This window comes from Marmota marmota, unplaced genomic scaffold (genome assembly GCF_001458135.2).
Source record: "Marmota marmota marmota unplaced genomic scaffold, marMar, whole genome shotgun sequence".
Classification (NCBI taxonomy): domain Eukaryota; kingdom Metazoa; phylum Chordata; class Mammalia; order Rodentia; family Sciuridae; genus Marmota; species Marmota marmota.
Window position 1 is genome coordinate 1,586,052 of NW_026000140.1, and position 15,012 is coordinate 1,601,063.

Sequence of the window (15,012 nt, forward strand, 5' to 3'; positions counted from 1 at the left end):
CTGGTCTCTTTGACCTTATCTCCTGTTTTCTTTCTCCTTGTTCAGTCTGCTTGATCCCCACTGGCCTGTCAGGCTCTACTCTGTCAAGGACTTTGCCCTTGCTGTCCCCTCTTCCTGCCATGTACCACCACAGTTACCTGCAGAATTCATTTCCCCTCCTTCAGGTCTTCATTCAAATGTTATCTTCTCAGGGCTGCCCTATCTATAGTTGAAACTTTCACTCAACACTTCCTAGCACTTGCTCATCATTACTTTAGTTTTTACCACTTATCACCATTTGGCGTATTATATATCTTGTTATTGTCCTTTCCCAATAGAACTAAAGTTCTGTGAGGGCAGTTGTTTTGTTTATCACTCTATTCCTAGTGCTAGGTACTACCTGGCACACACTTATGCCAAGAAATATAGGTTAATAGAACGAATGAAAAGAGAAATAGAACCTTGATCCTTAGTTTGCTGCTCTATCTAAATTCTCTGAAGGTTTGGAAATGATTATGCTTCCAGAAATGTTCAGATTTTAAGCAGTCTTTACTTCAGAATGTTTTTTTGTGGTAATTTGACTTCTATTTGTGATGTCCATTTCCCAGACATGATAATTTCTTTTCCTCTATTAAAAGTTCTCCAACCTACCAGACTAATAAAAAGCTATTGCTTAGAAGGAATTCATTTTATATATGAAGATGTGACATGAATCTTTTTCTAATTTTAAGTTTGAGAATTCTTTCCTGCAAAAACCTTAGTTGATAGACATGTTTTGCGGGGAGAGGGCTGGGGTTTGAATTTCAGGCTTCATGAATGCTAAGAAGGTGCCCTACCACTGGGCTACACTCACAGGTGGTAGAATGTTGTATTCCAAGGAGAGCTAACCTTTCATACTTCTCCAGCTTAATGCAATTTTTACGGAGTCTATACTCCACAGAACACAATTCCCCCCTACTTTTCCTTTTAAGGTTCTATACTTTTCAGTTGGTACTGATTTGATTTGACTGAGAATATTCTACATGGAGCCTCAGCATTACTGTGGTTTGAATCCTACTTCAGGAATTTCAGGTTGGCCCTGTGCCTCAAACAATAAGGAGATTGTTTCCAGTATTAGGGGAGATGCCCTATTTAAGTCTTATAAGGTGCAGTAGTCATATAGTACTATGAACCAGAGAAGTTTTTACTTATATGGAGTTTAAAGTAACAGTCAATTCTGTCTGCCACCCATCTTTTCACATCCTGTCTCTGTTCTTCTTTTTCCTGTAAGTTAGAACTTTGAATTTTCAGCGACTCTTCCAAAACAGAGCCCAAGTTGAACACTGCACAAAGGATAGACTTATCAGACCCCACCAATGCATCTTATCAATGGAATGGCAAGGAATGTGACTCTTTTAAAAGGGTACTTCTGAATGTTTGCTCATTAGAAAAATGGCATTCAGTGAGATAGCAGTGATTAAAATTGAATCATTTGGAAGTGGTACAGAAGTCTTGCTTCTTGTTAAGAACCTAGGTATCAGCTAGTGGGTTCATGAAGCAAGTGGGTAAAAAGAATAATTTGTGGCCCAGATTTGGTGATGGCCCAACAACTGGAGGAAGGGACTCCCCCCCCTGTCCCCCCAACTCTTTATTTCTTTGAGCTAGGAATATATCTGCAAATGTGATTATTGTTTTTTGGCTTTGCTTCAGTAAATTTTCAGATGGACAGTGCTGGACTTCACTACTGTTAAGTGAATATGTGTTAAAGATCATTTATCCAGCATAACTCAAACAGTACTGCCAAACCTGGGTAAAAAGAAAAGCCATCACAGTTTCAACAAATAGGAGCCAACAAAGGGAAAGGGTGTTGATGTTTCATGTCCAGTGGGACAGCACAAGGGAACACCTATTTGTGTTTCTGCTGATTGACCTGACTCACCTCTGGGGAACCTAATTTAAGGTCATGGCCATGACACATCAGAAGGTACACTGACCCTGTGGGTTTTGACATGGATCACTTTCTTTCCAATCTACACTTTCTCTCTCTTTCCGTTCTGAATTACTCTGGGAAATTCCATTTGAGACCATTTTTTTTTTTTTTCTGTAAGAAAAAGGCTTGAGAATTCTAATCATCTATGTAATTATATGTAGTTACATCTAGATAATTATATGCAATAATTTTTACAGTCCATCTAGAAATTTAAGAATTCTCCTTAAAATCGTAATTTATCCCAGGTATGTACTAGCATTGACTTCTTTTATATGTAATGAGGCATTTATTAATTAGCAAGAAATTTAGTATCATTTCAATAGTTTTATGTAGTTGGATTATATTCTAGTGCAAAGGTCGTGTCTATTTTCCACTGTAAAACTGGAAGGTTTTTAAGTTAGAGGTCTTGTCTTTTCTTAATTATATTTAATCATATGATTGGAAAGTTGCAAAATCCAGTGATTCCCAGTGGACCTTCTGTTTCTTCAACAAACGAGTGAAATGCTGTTTGGTTGGCAGTCACTCAAAGTGTGGTAAACTGCAAAGTACTTTATCATTATTCTTCTAAGACCTTGGAATAAATAAACTTCACCTAATAAACTCCCCTCCAAGGGTACAACGGTTTTGTAATTGCAAGCATTTAAAAAGCCAACTTTTGAAATTAATTTTCCTGTAATATGTCAAGTACTGAAACAAGAGGAAAAGTCAGAAACTTATTCCAAATATATGGTTACTCATAGTCATTATGAAGGGTACATAGTGGCTTTTAGTACACTCTACAATAAAAACGTCTGTTTTTTTTAAAAAACATCTGTTTTTTTTAAAAAACATAATTGCATGGTTATAAAGCACCTTTACAGATTCATTGGCACTCAGGCTGAACTTTGGTCTTTTGCCTTAGCCTTCTTTTTAATGGTTTCTGATTTGAATTGAGTAGTGTTCAGTTTTTTTTTTTTTTCCCACAAGTTTGTCCTTGGTATGTGAGGTAGATAGATATAGTGCGTGCAGTTTCCAGAATGAAACTATCTGCAAACAATCTGTTTATATGGGCACACCATTCTTTTATGCTTAAATGAATATGTTGAAAGTATAATTGTTCCTTGAACAATTGAAATAGTACATTCTGAAGGAATTTCATAGGCCTTATCCCAGGGTTCCGTTATGCTGTTAGCTGTGCTATAATATGACATCATCATAGCTCTCAATATTTACTGAAGGCAAAGTGAAGTAGTTGCTGAGCTGAGATAATATTTATCCCTTAGGAATGTAGATTTTAAGCAAAGGCTAGTTTTAAGACTTTATGTTTCCATTCCTTTATGGTTAAATCTTGACCTAAAGGGCTAGTATAATCCAGGAGGGTGAGTAATGCTATTTTGTAATTCCAACTTAGTTGGGATTTATGATTTCTAATTTTTAAAATGTACTTTTAAAATGTCTTCAAATTCATATTTTAAGTCCAATCAGGTTCCTTACACTGTTAACTATGGAGAGGAATGCATAAGAGGCAGGCCACAAAGGAATCCAGTGATTTTGCTTCTCTTTTTTTAACAAAAATTTTATTAAATTTATTTTGTTTGGGCAGCTGAGGATTGGCTTAGCCTTTTTGGGGCTGCAGTAATACAATATCATAGATTGGGTAGCTTATAGATAACAGAAATGTATTTCTCACAGTTTTGAAGGCTGGGAAGTCCAAGATCAAGGCCACAGCAGCAGTAGTGTCTGATGGGTGATGCTTTCTCATGTAAAGTGACTTTTAGCTGTATCCTCACATAGTAGAAGTGGCTATCTGTCTACTTGGGACTCTCTCTATAAGGGCACTAATCCAAATCACAAGGATTCCACCCTCCTGATCAAAGTACTTCCAAAGGCTTACCTCCTAATACTATCACCTTGGGGGTAAGATTTCAACATATGAATGTCAGGGAACATAAACATTCATACCATAGCAAGGGTAATGGCAGAAAAGAACCACTGTCAAATACTGGACATCAGTGATGCATAGTTTTCTTTTAAGGAACAGGTTTAGCAGTATAGGTTGATGGAAATTAATAGAAAGGAGACACTCATTTAGTAAGGATATTAGGGTAATGAGGACATATAAGATATTTTATTTTAAATAATTTCTAGTTGATTCTTGTCATTCATCTTGGGCTTGAATCTACCACCAAAGAATCTACCTGTCATTTAATAAGAATATACTTAGAAATAGAAAATGAGGAATCACTACACTCTCTATAAATTATTTAACTCTGTAACCCTGACTTGATTTCATATACCATGAAATCTTCTGTCTACTGGAGTCTGAACTTGGGCAATAAATTATAACCTCAGATGTAAATACAGTTCCCACAACCATTACCAAAAAACATGGTTAAAGAATTTATGAACAAGTTGGAAAAAGTGTTATACCTAAAGTTAACCAATGTATCATATTACATAAAATGATTATTCTTGAAATAACCCTGATTACCTAATTACCTCTTATTGTTTTGGTTACACCCATAGAATTCTATAAGTGTGTGATGTAAAACTGTCATTTTTTTCTTCTCCTAGCCCCTTCTATTTCTCTGGCTCTCATTCAAACCAAAATGAAGAAGTGCTAATTCAATCACAGGTGTGCATATACACACACCCACATGCATGCAAGAGTATTAGGACTCATTGATTCTTTACTGGAGTGTGAGTCAACCACTCTTGTAGAAATAAACTAGGTTTCATTCTGAATTTCAGAGCCTCTTTGGCGTTGTTGTTGACCTTTTAAATCTTGGGGAAAACATTTAAAAATCTCCACTGCTTACCTTTTCTGGGGTGTGGGATAAAAGGGGAAAAAGCAGGGGTCTTAGAATTGAGTGAGATTGGGATGGGGTTACCACTGACACAGGAATTGCCTGGCTCTTTGGGGCTTCATGACAAGAGCATGGAGGGAGAGTCTTTGAATATGGCAGAATACTTCTGAATCATATTTGTGTTGGTCTTGATTAAATTCTAAATATTATCTGGCTTTGTGGTTGATCACTTGATCTATTTTCACTCGGTTTCTCCTGATGTGTGTTTCCCTTTCCTTTGGGGTTGGTAAGAGTTCTATAAATAATACTTTATATAGAGTTTCCTCTGATCTCTGCCCTTTGTTCTCATCTTTGGTGAGTTAGGTGAGTGTTTAGCTTTTTCTAGGAAAACATTTTTTCAATCATTAAACCTTTGGGTGAAAAATGTAGAAAAAACAATTTTTAACTCCCTCTTTCTTTTATCCAGTATCTTTCAGAATGTTTGAATAAAACAAAGCAGTGTGTTCTTTTGGATGGTGATGTATAGCAATCAAAGATGCTTTTCTGTTATCTTTAACAGTGTAGGACAGTCCATGTGTAATGTATGGGATATAAAAACTACCAAATGTGCTTTGCTCTACCTGAACTTTTTTGTTTCTGAATATTGCCGTATTATCAAAATGTCTAAGAGTCTTAGAAAACAGCAGCTATGGCTGTTTGTTCCATTGCTAAGGTTTATAGAAGATCTGTTATTATCAGAGTAGATCTGTTTTTCACTGAGCTTGTGTATTTTTAAACACACATGGAACCAGACTTGCAGGCTAAAGCTTCTGTTAGAATCTCAATGAGAGGGAGCATTTGTTAGCTGAGAAATAAACAAAGACACAGCAAACATGATGACCCTCCGTTAAGCATCAACAAAGGGAAACTTTATGTTCATTTCACCACTTGACACATCAGGGTTTCCAACTGTCTGAGATAAATATTGGTTCATCACTAATATTTTACCTTATATGAACCTGCCTTGTGAAGTCTCAATAAGATCCTCATGGTGGTGGCTATTTTTATACATTGTAGGTTCTATCCACATGGAGAATTTTGAGATGCATATTTTTCTACCTTATTTAAAAAGTTTAGTTAAAGAATCATTCTTGGGGGGCTGGGGATGTGGCTCAAGCGGTAGCACGCTCGCCTGTCATGCGTGCGGCCCGGGTTCGATCCTCAGCACCACATACAAACAAAGATGTTGTGTCCGCCGAGAACTAAAAAAAAAAAAAAAAAAAAAAATTAAAATTTTCTCTCTCTCTCTCCCTCTCTCTTAAAAAAAAATTGTTTTTTTTAAAAAAAGAATCATTCTTGGGGGCTGTGGTTGTGGCTCAGTGCTACAGCACTTGCCTAGCATGTGTGAGGTACTGGGTTCAATCCTTACCACCATACAAAAATAAAAAAATAAAAAAAATCATCCTTGGTGTTTTCATGGTTACATGTGGACAGGTATAAAAACAAAGATGTTTTGTCTCTTTTTGGTTACTTTTATTCTCTCTAACTGTACGGTGAGGAGTGGTCTATGACTCTGGGTGTATTCCAAAAGGTAATGCAATAAATGATAGAGTAAGCTATTAAAACTTTACAAAATGAGACATAAAAAAGAAAGTTCTGGTAAGAGTGGAAATGGAGGGGTTGACATTGCTATTTCTAGAGGAAGTTGGAGCAATTTTAATTATTATTCACTATTTTCATCTTCCTAGGTGGATTAAGTTTGAAGAAAAAGTGGAACAAGGTGGGGAGAGGTGGAGTAAGCCCCATGTGGCCACGTTGTCCCTACACAGCTTATTTGAGCTTAGGACATGTATGGAGAAAGGATCGATCATGCTTGACCGGGAGGCTTCTTCTCTCCCACAGTTGGTGGGTAAGTATACTGTTTTAGGTTCCTATTACTATTTTACCTTCACAAGTCATGAGTCTCCATTAATGCAGAGGCCTACTAGTGGAAGTAGAGTTGAATAGTATATGACAATCTTTTCTTTTTCACATTGTGAAATTAGTGTGGTTTATTGTAGAAAAGTTGAAAGTCAGAAAAGAAAAATGTAGCTGGGCACAGTGGCGCACACCTGTAATCCCAGTGGCTTGAGAGGCTGAGGCAGGAGGATCTTGAGTTCAAAGCCAGCCTCAGCAAAGCGAGGTGCTAAGCAACTCAGTGAGACCCCATCACTAAATAAAATACAAAATAGGGCTGGAGATGTGGCTCAGTGGTCAAGTGCCCCTGAGTTCAATCCCAGGTATACGCCCCCCCCCACCAAAAAAAAAAAATGTCTTCTGTAATATGTCTCTAGTCAAAACCATTGTTAACATTTGGAAATATTTTCTTCCAGTTTTATTTTGCAATCTTCTCTTTCATGCTTTTCATTTTTTACATTATTTTTCCTTATGTTTAGGATTGTGCTGTTTATTTACAGATTTGTATTAATTCAATTCACTTATTGGCACAAGATTAATATTTTTAATAGACCCTATCACTCACCCATCTTTGGTCTTATCAGACCAGAAGTCTGCACACTAGATTTCTAAAACTCTTTGACCTACACATTGCATTGAGCTTCTGTGAACTTCAGTTTCAGCATCTTCAAAATGCAGCTTAAATCTTCTATAAGAAGGGAAATAGTCTGGGTCCTGCATTGGATGTCAAGCTTTTTAGCTGTGTATAGAGAAAGCTTATGAAGGGCAGGGAGCAGGTAGGACCTTTTGGGTTAAGTGACTGAGTAAGGTCACATTGTTGCTGAGTATTATTTGTATCACCAAGAACTTGTGAAATATTTCTGCCTGAAATTCTACCATTTAAATATTCATTCCATCGAGCCCAGGGTTTGTCCTCTATAAACATGTGCACACTCTCTGGAAGATATCATGTGTCAATCCCATGAGATATAGAATGACATCACAGGAAAGAATGATGGATTTAAAATTGGGCGGGGCGGGGGGGGCTTTAATTAAAGTTTACCTCCGCTGGCATGGATGACCAAGGATAAAGCAAGTAAATTAACTCTTGTGCAGTCTTACTAATCTATAAAAGCAGGATGAAGGGGGACCTTTCAGAGTTGGTATGAAAATAAAATGAGATCATTAGGTGTATTTGTTACAATTTATTTATCCACATCTTTTTACATGTCACCTGGCAGAGGGCTGAGTGAAGACTGAGTCAGGTTAAATAGATGCTCAGGGACTTCATGAGCAGGAGAAAAGATTCCAAATGGTGTGGTGGACAGAGCTGGAAATAGTTGAAGAGTTTCTTGACTATGCCTGGAGCTGATCAACAGGAGATGAAAGTCAAAGTGGAATTACACATGGGAGCTTTTCTTTAAAGATGTCTTTGGGGTCTTCAGCACCAGAAAGAGCTTAAGGAGCTTCTGGTCTTCAGCAGCTAATTGACCCCTTTACATGTAGTGGAAGACAGATTCCACATTAAATTGGAACCTCTTTAGCCAATGGCCACAGAGAGAACTTCTGATATTTACTGCATTTGAGAAAGGTTAATCGAAGCATTTTATGTTCTTGCATTAATTTTCCATTACCTTTTATTATCAGCTGTGAACCTTTTCCCTAACCTCCATGCATTTACTTTAAAAATTGTCATTACATGTTAAAATTAGACACCACTGGGTCATTTTGAGGTATCATCCTTCACAAATATGTTTGCTCCACAGTCCCTGGGGCAAGTAGGCAGAGAGCCAGCACTGTCATTCTGGAGCTAATAATACAGACATACAGTTCAGAGGCAAATCACACGTCATGAGCAAAACAAAGGGAGAAACGGGGAGAGGCTGGTTTTGCAGGCATGGGAAGAAAGCTTGCTTGAAAAAGTGTAACTGGCTAACAACAAAGACTTACAGATCCTTGGAGAGAATCAAAACCTTCTGGAGGGTAAAACATGAAGAATAAAAGGTCCTATTTTATCTAGTTTTAAATGACAGAAGATGGAACAGTAATTTGAAGAGTTATAGTCATTTAGTTAAGAAAAAAAATCCTTTCTAGCAGAGGGTAAAGTGGAGTTGTTCCCAAATCCTGAATCATGCTATAATTTTCATTTGAAAATTATTCACAGCTAAGTCTTAAGATGCATCTCCCCCACACTCCAATTTTTTTTCAAAAATAAGATGAAAAACTAATAGCAACTATGATAGCAAATATCAAAAAACAATAGTATACTGCTTATTCTTCTTTGCAGTCCACCAGCTACCACGTCTCATCAGTCTGCCTCTCAGAGGCTTCCCACCCTGAGCTCAAAGGCAGTGCCATAGGAGGGGCCTTGAGATGCATGGGGGCTATGAGTGGTGGGTGACTATTTAAGCAGGTGTCACTTCTCATACTTACCAAAAAAAGAAACAAAAATTCAGCCTAATTCTGATTCTTCTCAGGACCTCTATGTGCTTTTTCCATGAAGAACCCCTTCTGCATGCTAATAGAAAAACTTATCTTTTTAAAAAAGTATCATAAAGGGTAAAACATCATTTTCATGGATTATTTTAATAGTTTTATTATTAGCATCATCATCATAATTCTACATTTAATGAGTGTCATTCATATTTGAAACCAAGTCCATGGGAATTTTCCTTTCCTTCTAAGTTAAAAACATTATAAGCCATTTCAGGTATTCTATTATGATAAAAAATGGATCAGGGAAATGTACCTCTATTTTTGGAGCTCATTTTGAATGTAAAGGCATTCCTGAGCTGTGCATGTTGGCAGATGTGTGAGTTCTGTTGCTTCTTGCTTTTCACACCTTTTTATATTTTCAAAATGACTTTATTTCTATTGTTTCTTCTAATTACAAAACGAATATATGCTTATTTTAAACTAATACAGAAAAATGTAACCCACAAAAATAGAAATACCCACTCAACTAATTTTCAGAGCTATCTTCTCAGGTTGTTTGCCTGCTTTCTCTTCTTTTCATTTATACACACACACACACACACACACACACACACACACACATTATTTATTTTAGTAAAGGTACTAAATATAGTTCAGATACTACTGAAATGACCCCATCCCTTTTTATTTTTTGAGGCAGAGTCTCGCTAAGTTGCTAAGAATGATCTTGAACTTGTGATCCTCTGGCTACAGCTCTGCCAACTTGCTGGGATTACAGGCATGCACCACTGTACCTGCGTCTCAGCATTTTTTCTTTGCAACCGTTTATGCATCTATAATTTATTTCACAAAGCAGAATCATACTGCCTCATTTTTAAAAAAAATCTTTATTTTATTTTCTTATTTGTATGTGGTACTGAGGATCGAACACAGTGCCTTAAGCATGTGAGGCAAGCGCTCTACCACTGAGCTACAACCCCAGTCCACATACTGCCTCATTTTAATTGGTCTTTTCTTAAACTTAAAACATAACAATATTTTTCCATGTCATTAAATTTGAATGTCATTTTAATGTATTAAAATTACACAGTATTATCATACAGTATTTAATAATCTATTATTGGGTATTTAAATTGCCTTCAGATTTTTTATTGTAAAGAAAAGAAGCAAAGATATTTCTTATAGTTTTGTTAAATTGTTAGATTATTTTCTTGGTATGAATTTCTAATGGTAGAATATTCAGAAGCTTTGAACATATTCAAGGGTTTTGATATGTATTTGTGAAACAATCTTCAAGAAAGTGTTCTAGTCACTTTATCATTAATGCATAAAATTGCCTGCTGTACACACCCTTCATACCATGAGGGATTGATTTGTCTTTTTAATTTGTATCACTTTGGTAGATTAAAAAATACCTCATTATTGGTTTAATTTGCATAAATTTGTTTAAATTGTCTTTCTTAATCTTGAAGTTGAGTATTTGCATATTTTTTGGCCCTTCGTATTGCTTTTAAGAAGTCATTTGTGACCTTTGGCCATTTTTCTGTTGCATCACATCTTTCTCTTGGTTTGCAAAAGTTCTGCATGTATTGATTCTTTTCTTGTCTAGAGTTTGCTTTTTAAATCTAAATAAAAACATGTAACCTGGAGAAAGATCTAAACTGTGAGTCAAAAAAACTGGTTTTATTTATTTATTTATTTTTTGCCTCTAGTGAGTCTACATGTGTGGACCAGCACCTCTCTAGCCCGATCTTTTCTCACCTGTGTAATAAGAGCTTGAACTCTTTAGTTTTTTAATTTGTTTTAATTAGTTATACATGACAGTAGAATGCATTTATGCACTTTGATATACATAGATGGCATGTAATTTCTCATTTTTCTGTGTGTACATGTTGCAGAATCATATTGGTCATGTGGTCACATATATACATACAGTAATAATGTCTGTTTCGTTCTACTATCTTTCCTAGCCCCACATCTCCCCTCTCTTCCCCTCCCATCACTTCCCTCTACCTAATCTAAGGTAATGCTGTTCTTCCTTAGTGCCCCCTACCTTATTGTGAATTAGCATCTGCATATTAGAGAAAACATTTGGCCTTTGGTTTTGTGGGATTGGCTTATTTCACTTAGCATGATATTCTCCAACTTCAACCATTTACTGACAAATGCCATAATTTCACTCTTTAAAGATGAGTAATATTCCATTGAGTATATATACCACATTATATTTATTCATTCATCTATTGAGGGACACCTAGGTTGGTTCCACAGTCTAGCTATTGTGAATTGAGCTGCTACAAACATTGATGTTTTAATTCCTTTGGGTATAAACCAAGGAGTGGGATAGCTGGGTCAAATAGTGGTTCCATTTCCAATTTTCTGAGGAATCTCCATACTGCTTTCCATAGTGGCTGCACCAATTTGCAGTCCCAACAGCAATGTATGAGTATACCTTTTTTACCACATCCTCATCAACATTTATTATTGACTATATTCTTGATGATTGCCATTCTGACAAAAGTGAGATGAAATCTTAGAGTAGTTTTGATTTTCATTTCTCTAATTGCTAGAGATTTTGAACACTTTTTCATATATTTATTGATCAATTGTATTTCTTCTTCTGTTAAGTGTCTGTTCAGTTCCTTAGCCCATTTATTGATTGGGTTATTTGTTTTTATGGTGTTAAGTTTTTTGAGTTCTTTATATATTCTAGAGAGTAACGCTTTATTGGAGGTGATGTAGAAAAGATTTCCTCTCAATCTGTAGGCTTTCTCCTCAGGTTATTGTTTCCTTTGATAAGAAGCTTTTTAATTTGAATCCATCCCATTTATTGATTCTTGATTTTACTTCTTATGCTTTAGGAGTCTTGTTAAGGAAGTAAGATCCTAGGCTGACATAGTGAAGATTTGGGTCTATTTTTTCTTCTGTTAGCCACAGGGTATCTGTTCTAGTGCCTAAGTCTTTGATCCATTTTGAGTTGATTTTTGTGCAGGGTGAGAGGTAGAGGTTTAATTTCATTTTGCCACATATGGATTTCCTGTTTTGCTGGCACCAGTTGTTGAACAGGCTATCTTTTCTCCAGTGAAAGTTTTTGGCACCCTTGTCTAGTATGAGATAACTGTATTTATATGGGTTTGTCTCTGTGTCCTCTATTCTGTACCATTGGTCTACAAGTCTATTTTGGTGCCAATACCATTCTGTTTTTGTTACTATAGTTCTGAAGTTTAAGGTCTGTTATTGGGATGTCTTCTGCTTCACTTTTCTTGCTAAGGATTGCTTTAGCTATTCTGGGTCTCTTATTTTTCCAAATAAATTTCATGACTGCCTTTTCTATTTTTATGAGGAATGTCATTGGGATTTTAATAAGAATTGCATTGAACTCTTTAGTTTTTTTTATTTGTTTTAATTAGTTATACATGACAGTAGAATGCATTTATGCACTTTGATATACATAGATGGCATGTAATTTCTCATTTTTCTGAGTGTACATGTTGCAGAATCATATTGGCTTTTGGTAGTATGGCCGTTTTGACAATATTAATTCTGCCTATCCAAGAGCATGGGATATCTTTTCTGAGGTTTTCTTCAGTTTCTTTCTTTAGTGTTCTGCAGTTTTCATTGTAGAGGTCTTTCGCCTCTTTTGTTAGATTGATTCCCAGGTATTTTTTAATTTTTTATTTTTTGAGGTTATTGTGAATGCAGTAGTTTTCCTAATTTCTATTCAGCGGATTCATCGCTGATGTATAGGAATGCATTTGATTTATGAGTGTTATTTTATATCCTGCTACTTTGTTGAATTATTTTATTAGTTCTAGAAGTTTTCTGGTGGAATTTTTGGGATCTATAGGATCATGTCATCAGCAAATAGTGATTGTTTGAATTCTTCTTTACCTATTTGTATCCCTTAAATTTCTTTCTTTTGTCTAATTGCTCTGGCTAGAGTTTCAAGGATGATGTTGAATAGAAATGGTGAAAGAGAACATCCTTGTCTTGTTCTAGTTTTTAGTGGGAATGCTTTCAATTTTGCTCCATTTAGAATGATGCTGGCCTTGGGTTTAGCATATATAGCTTTTACAGTGTTGAGGTATGTTTCTACTATCCCTAGTTTTTCTAGTGTTTTTAACATGAAGGGGTGCTGTATTTTGTCAAATGCTTTTTCTGCATCTATTGAGATGATCATATGATTCTTGTTTTTAAGTCTATTAATGTGATGAATTACGTTTATTGATTTCCATATGTTGAACCAACCCTGCATCCCTGGGATGAATCCCACTTGATTGTGGTACACTATTTTTTTTAATACATCTTTGTATGCAATTTGCCAGAATTTCATTGAGAATTTTTGCGTCTATGTTCATCAGGGATATTGGTCTGAAGTGTTTTTTCCTTGATGTGTCTTTGTGTAAGAGCTTGAACTCTTGCTCAGCTTTCAGCTCTGCTATCATCTGGAGTTGGCACTTTTTCTCCCAATTGGTAGCGTCTGTGGGATTTTGAACACTGAAGGCTTAATTTCAGTGTAGCTGTAAACTGTTACTGCCCCCACTTTCCTTTGAAAAGTTTCGTAGTTTATATTTAAAGAGATTCCTATAATGTGGACCATTTTAATGGAAACTTAATGAAGGGCATAAGCCACACAGATGTTTTAACCTGTTCTAACTGGTGATTTCCAAACATTAGTAACAGGGCAGGCTGTGTATGCATATGGATTGGTTTGTGATTTTAAGGGAAAGCAAGAATAGAGGGAGGCTCTGCCAGGAATGGTAGATAAGAAACACTTTAATCCACAACCCTGGAATTAGAGTAGGAGTTTGATAACACTTGCAGCTGATATGCTGGGCTGTTTTTTTCTTTTAAATTTTTTTTTTTAAATTTATGGTTCTTCTGTAAAATGGACTTTCCACATGGAACAAGGCTTAAAGGGAAAGAACAAGGGTTGTGTTCTGTAGGCACCTAATTATTTTACCGTTCAACAGAGGGATAATTGTAATTATAGGATCAGTTCTGAGATTTTTATTGAGTGGGGTTTGTGTAGTTAAAAATACTCAGAGCTAAAGGCCACTGTCAACCCAAAACATCCACAAGAGAAACTCTTCCTGTCTTGCCCAGGCATCCTACCAAGTGGTCCAGTGTTACATGACATTTATGGCATCTGTGTAAGGATATGATGGAGAATCCTGGATTTAGCCTCTGCTTGACTTCCAAATAATTGATTGTGCATTGTAAATGTCAGTTTCTTTCTATAGACTGTGAGACCAAATCTGTGAGAACTTGCTATAAAGATGGATGTATGAGAAGTACAATTATGCCCAAGAAAAGCCCCTTGAAATCTGCAACTTCTCTTTACAGGGGTGGGAATCGTGGGAGATGCTATTATCCAACTAGGACCCATTAGTTTTCTTGTCAAACTTTTGCAGAAGAATAACTTGTTCTCTTTTTACTTTTGTATATTGAGAAGCTTGCTCAAGAGGGGAATATGGATATGTGTTAGATGCATCTATGTATCCAAAAATGTTGGTATGAGATATATTGTTCTGGCTCAGTGCAGAACACTATTTGCTTGTAGTGAGGTAACTTCCTGCCAATATTGCACAGATTTTGTGATTTTTTTGGTCTTCAATCTCATTCAGGGTAGAAATAAAATATCCTGTCATGTAGATGTTAAAGTAAGATGCACGTGGATACATTTATGTTATACTATTAACATATTTTACTTCTGAGAAAGAGGATTTCTTATTTTCTGTTACAGTAGAGGAAAGGGATGCGGGGTGGGGGGAAGGAAGGAAGGGGGAAATACTGACAAATGATATTGGCCAAATTATACTGTTACATTGCTTGCATGTACAAATATGTAACAATAAATCGCACCGTAATGTACAACTATAATGTTCCGATAAAAAAATGGGAAAAAAATAATTTGTTGTGTTGCAG

General features: G+C 36.0%; 1 protein-coding gene across 7 annotated transcripts in view; it reads left to right on the top strand.

The window, feature by feature from the left end:
• The window catches only part of Slc4a4 (solute carrier family 4 member 4), a 335,973-nt gene that overhangs the window by 136,672 nt on the left and 184,289 nt on the right, over nucleotides 1-15,012 (top strand). For all 7 annotated transcript variants that reach the window (XM_048785765.1, XM_048785761.1, XM_048785764.1 and 4 more), the window contains one exon: nucleotides 6,462-6,622. In XM_048785765.1, the coding sequence (XP_048641722.1) occupies nucleotides 6,462-6,622 (161 nt within the window). The remainder of the gene's footprint in view (nucleotides 1-6,461; nucleotides 6,623-15,012) is intronic.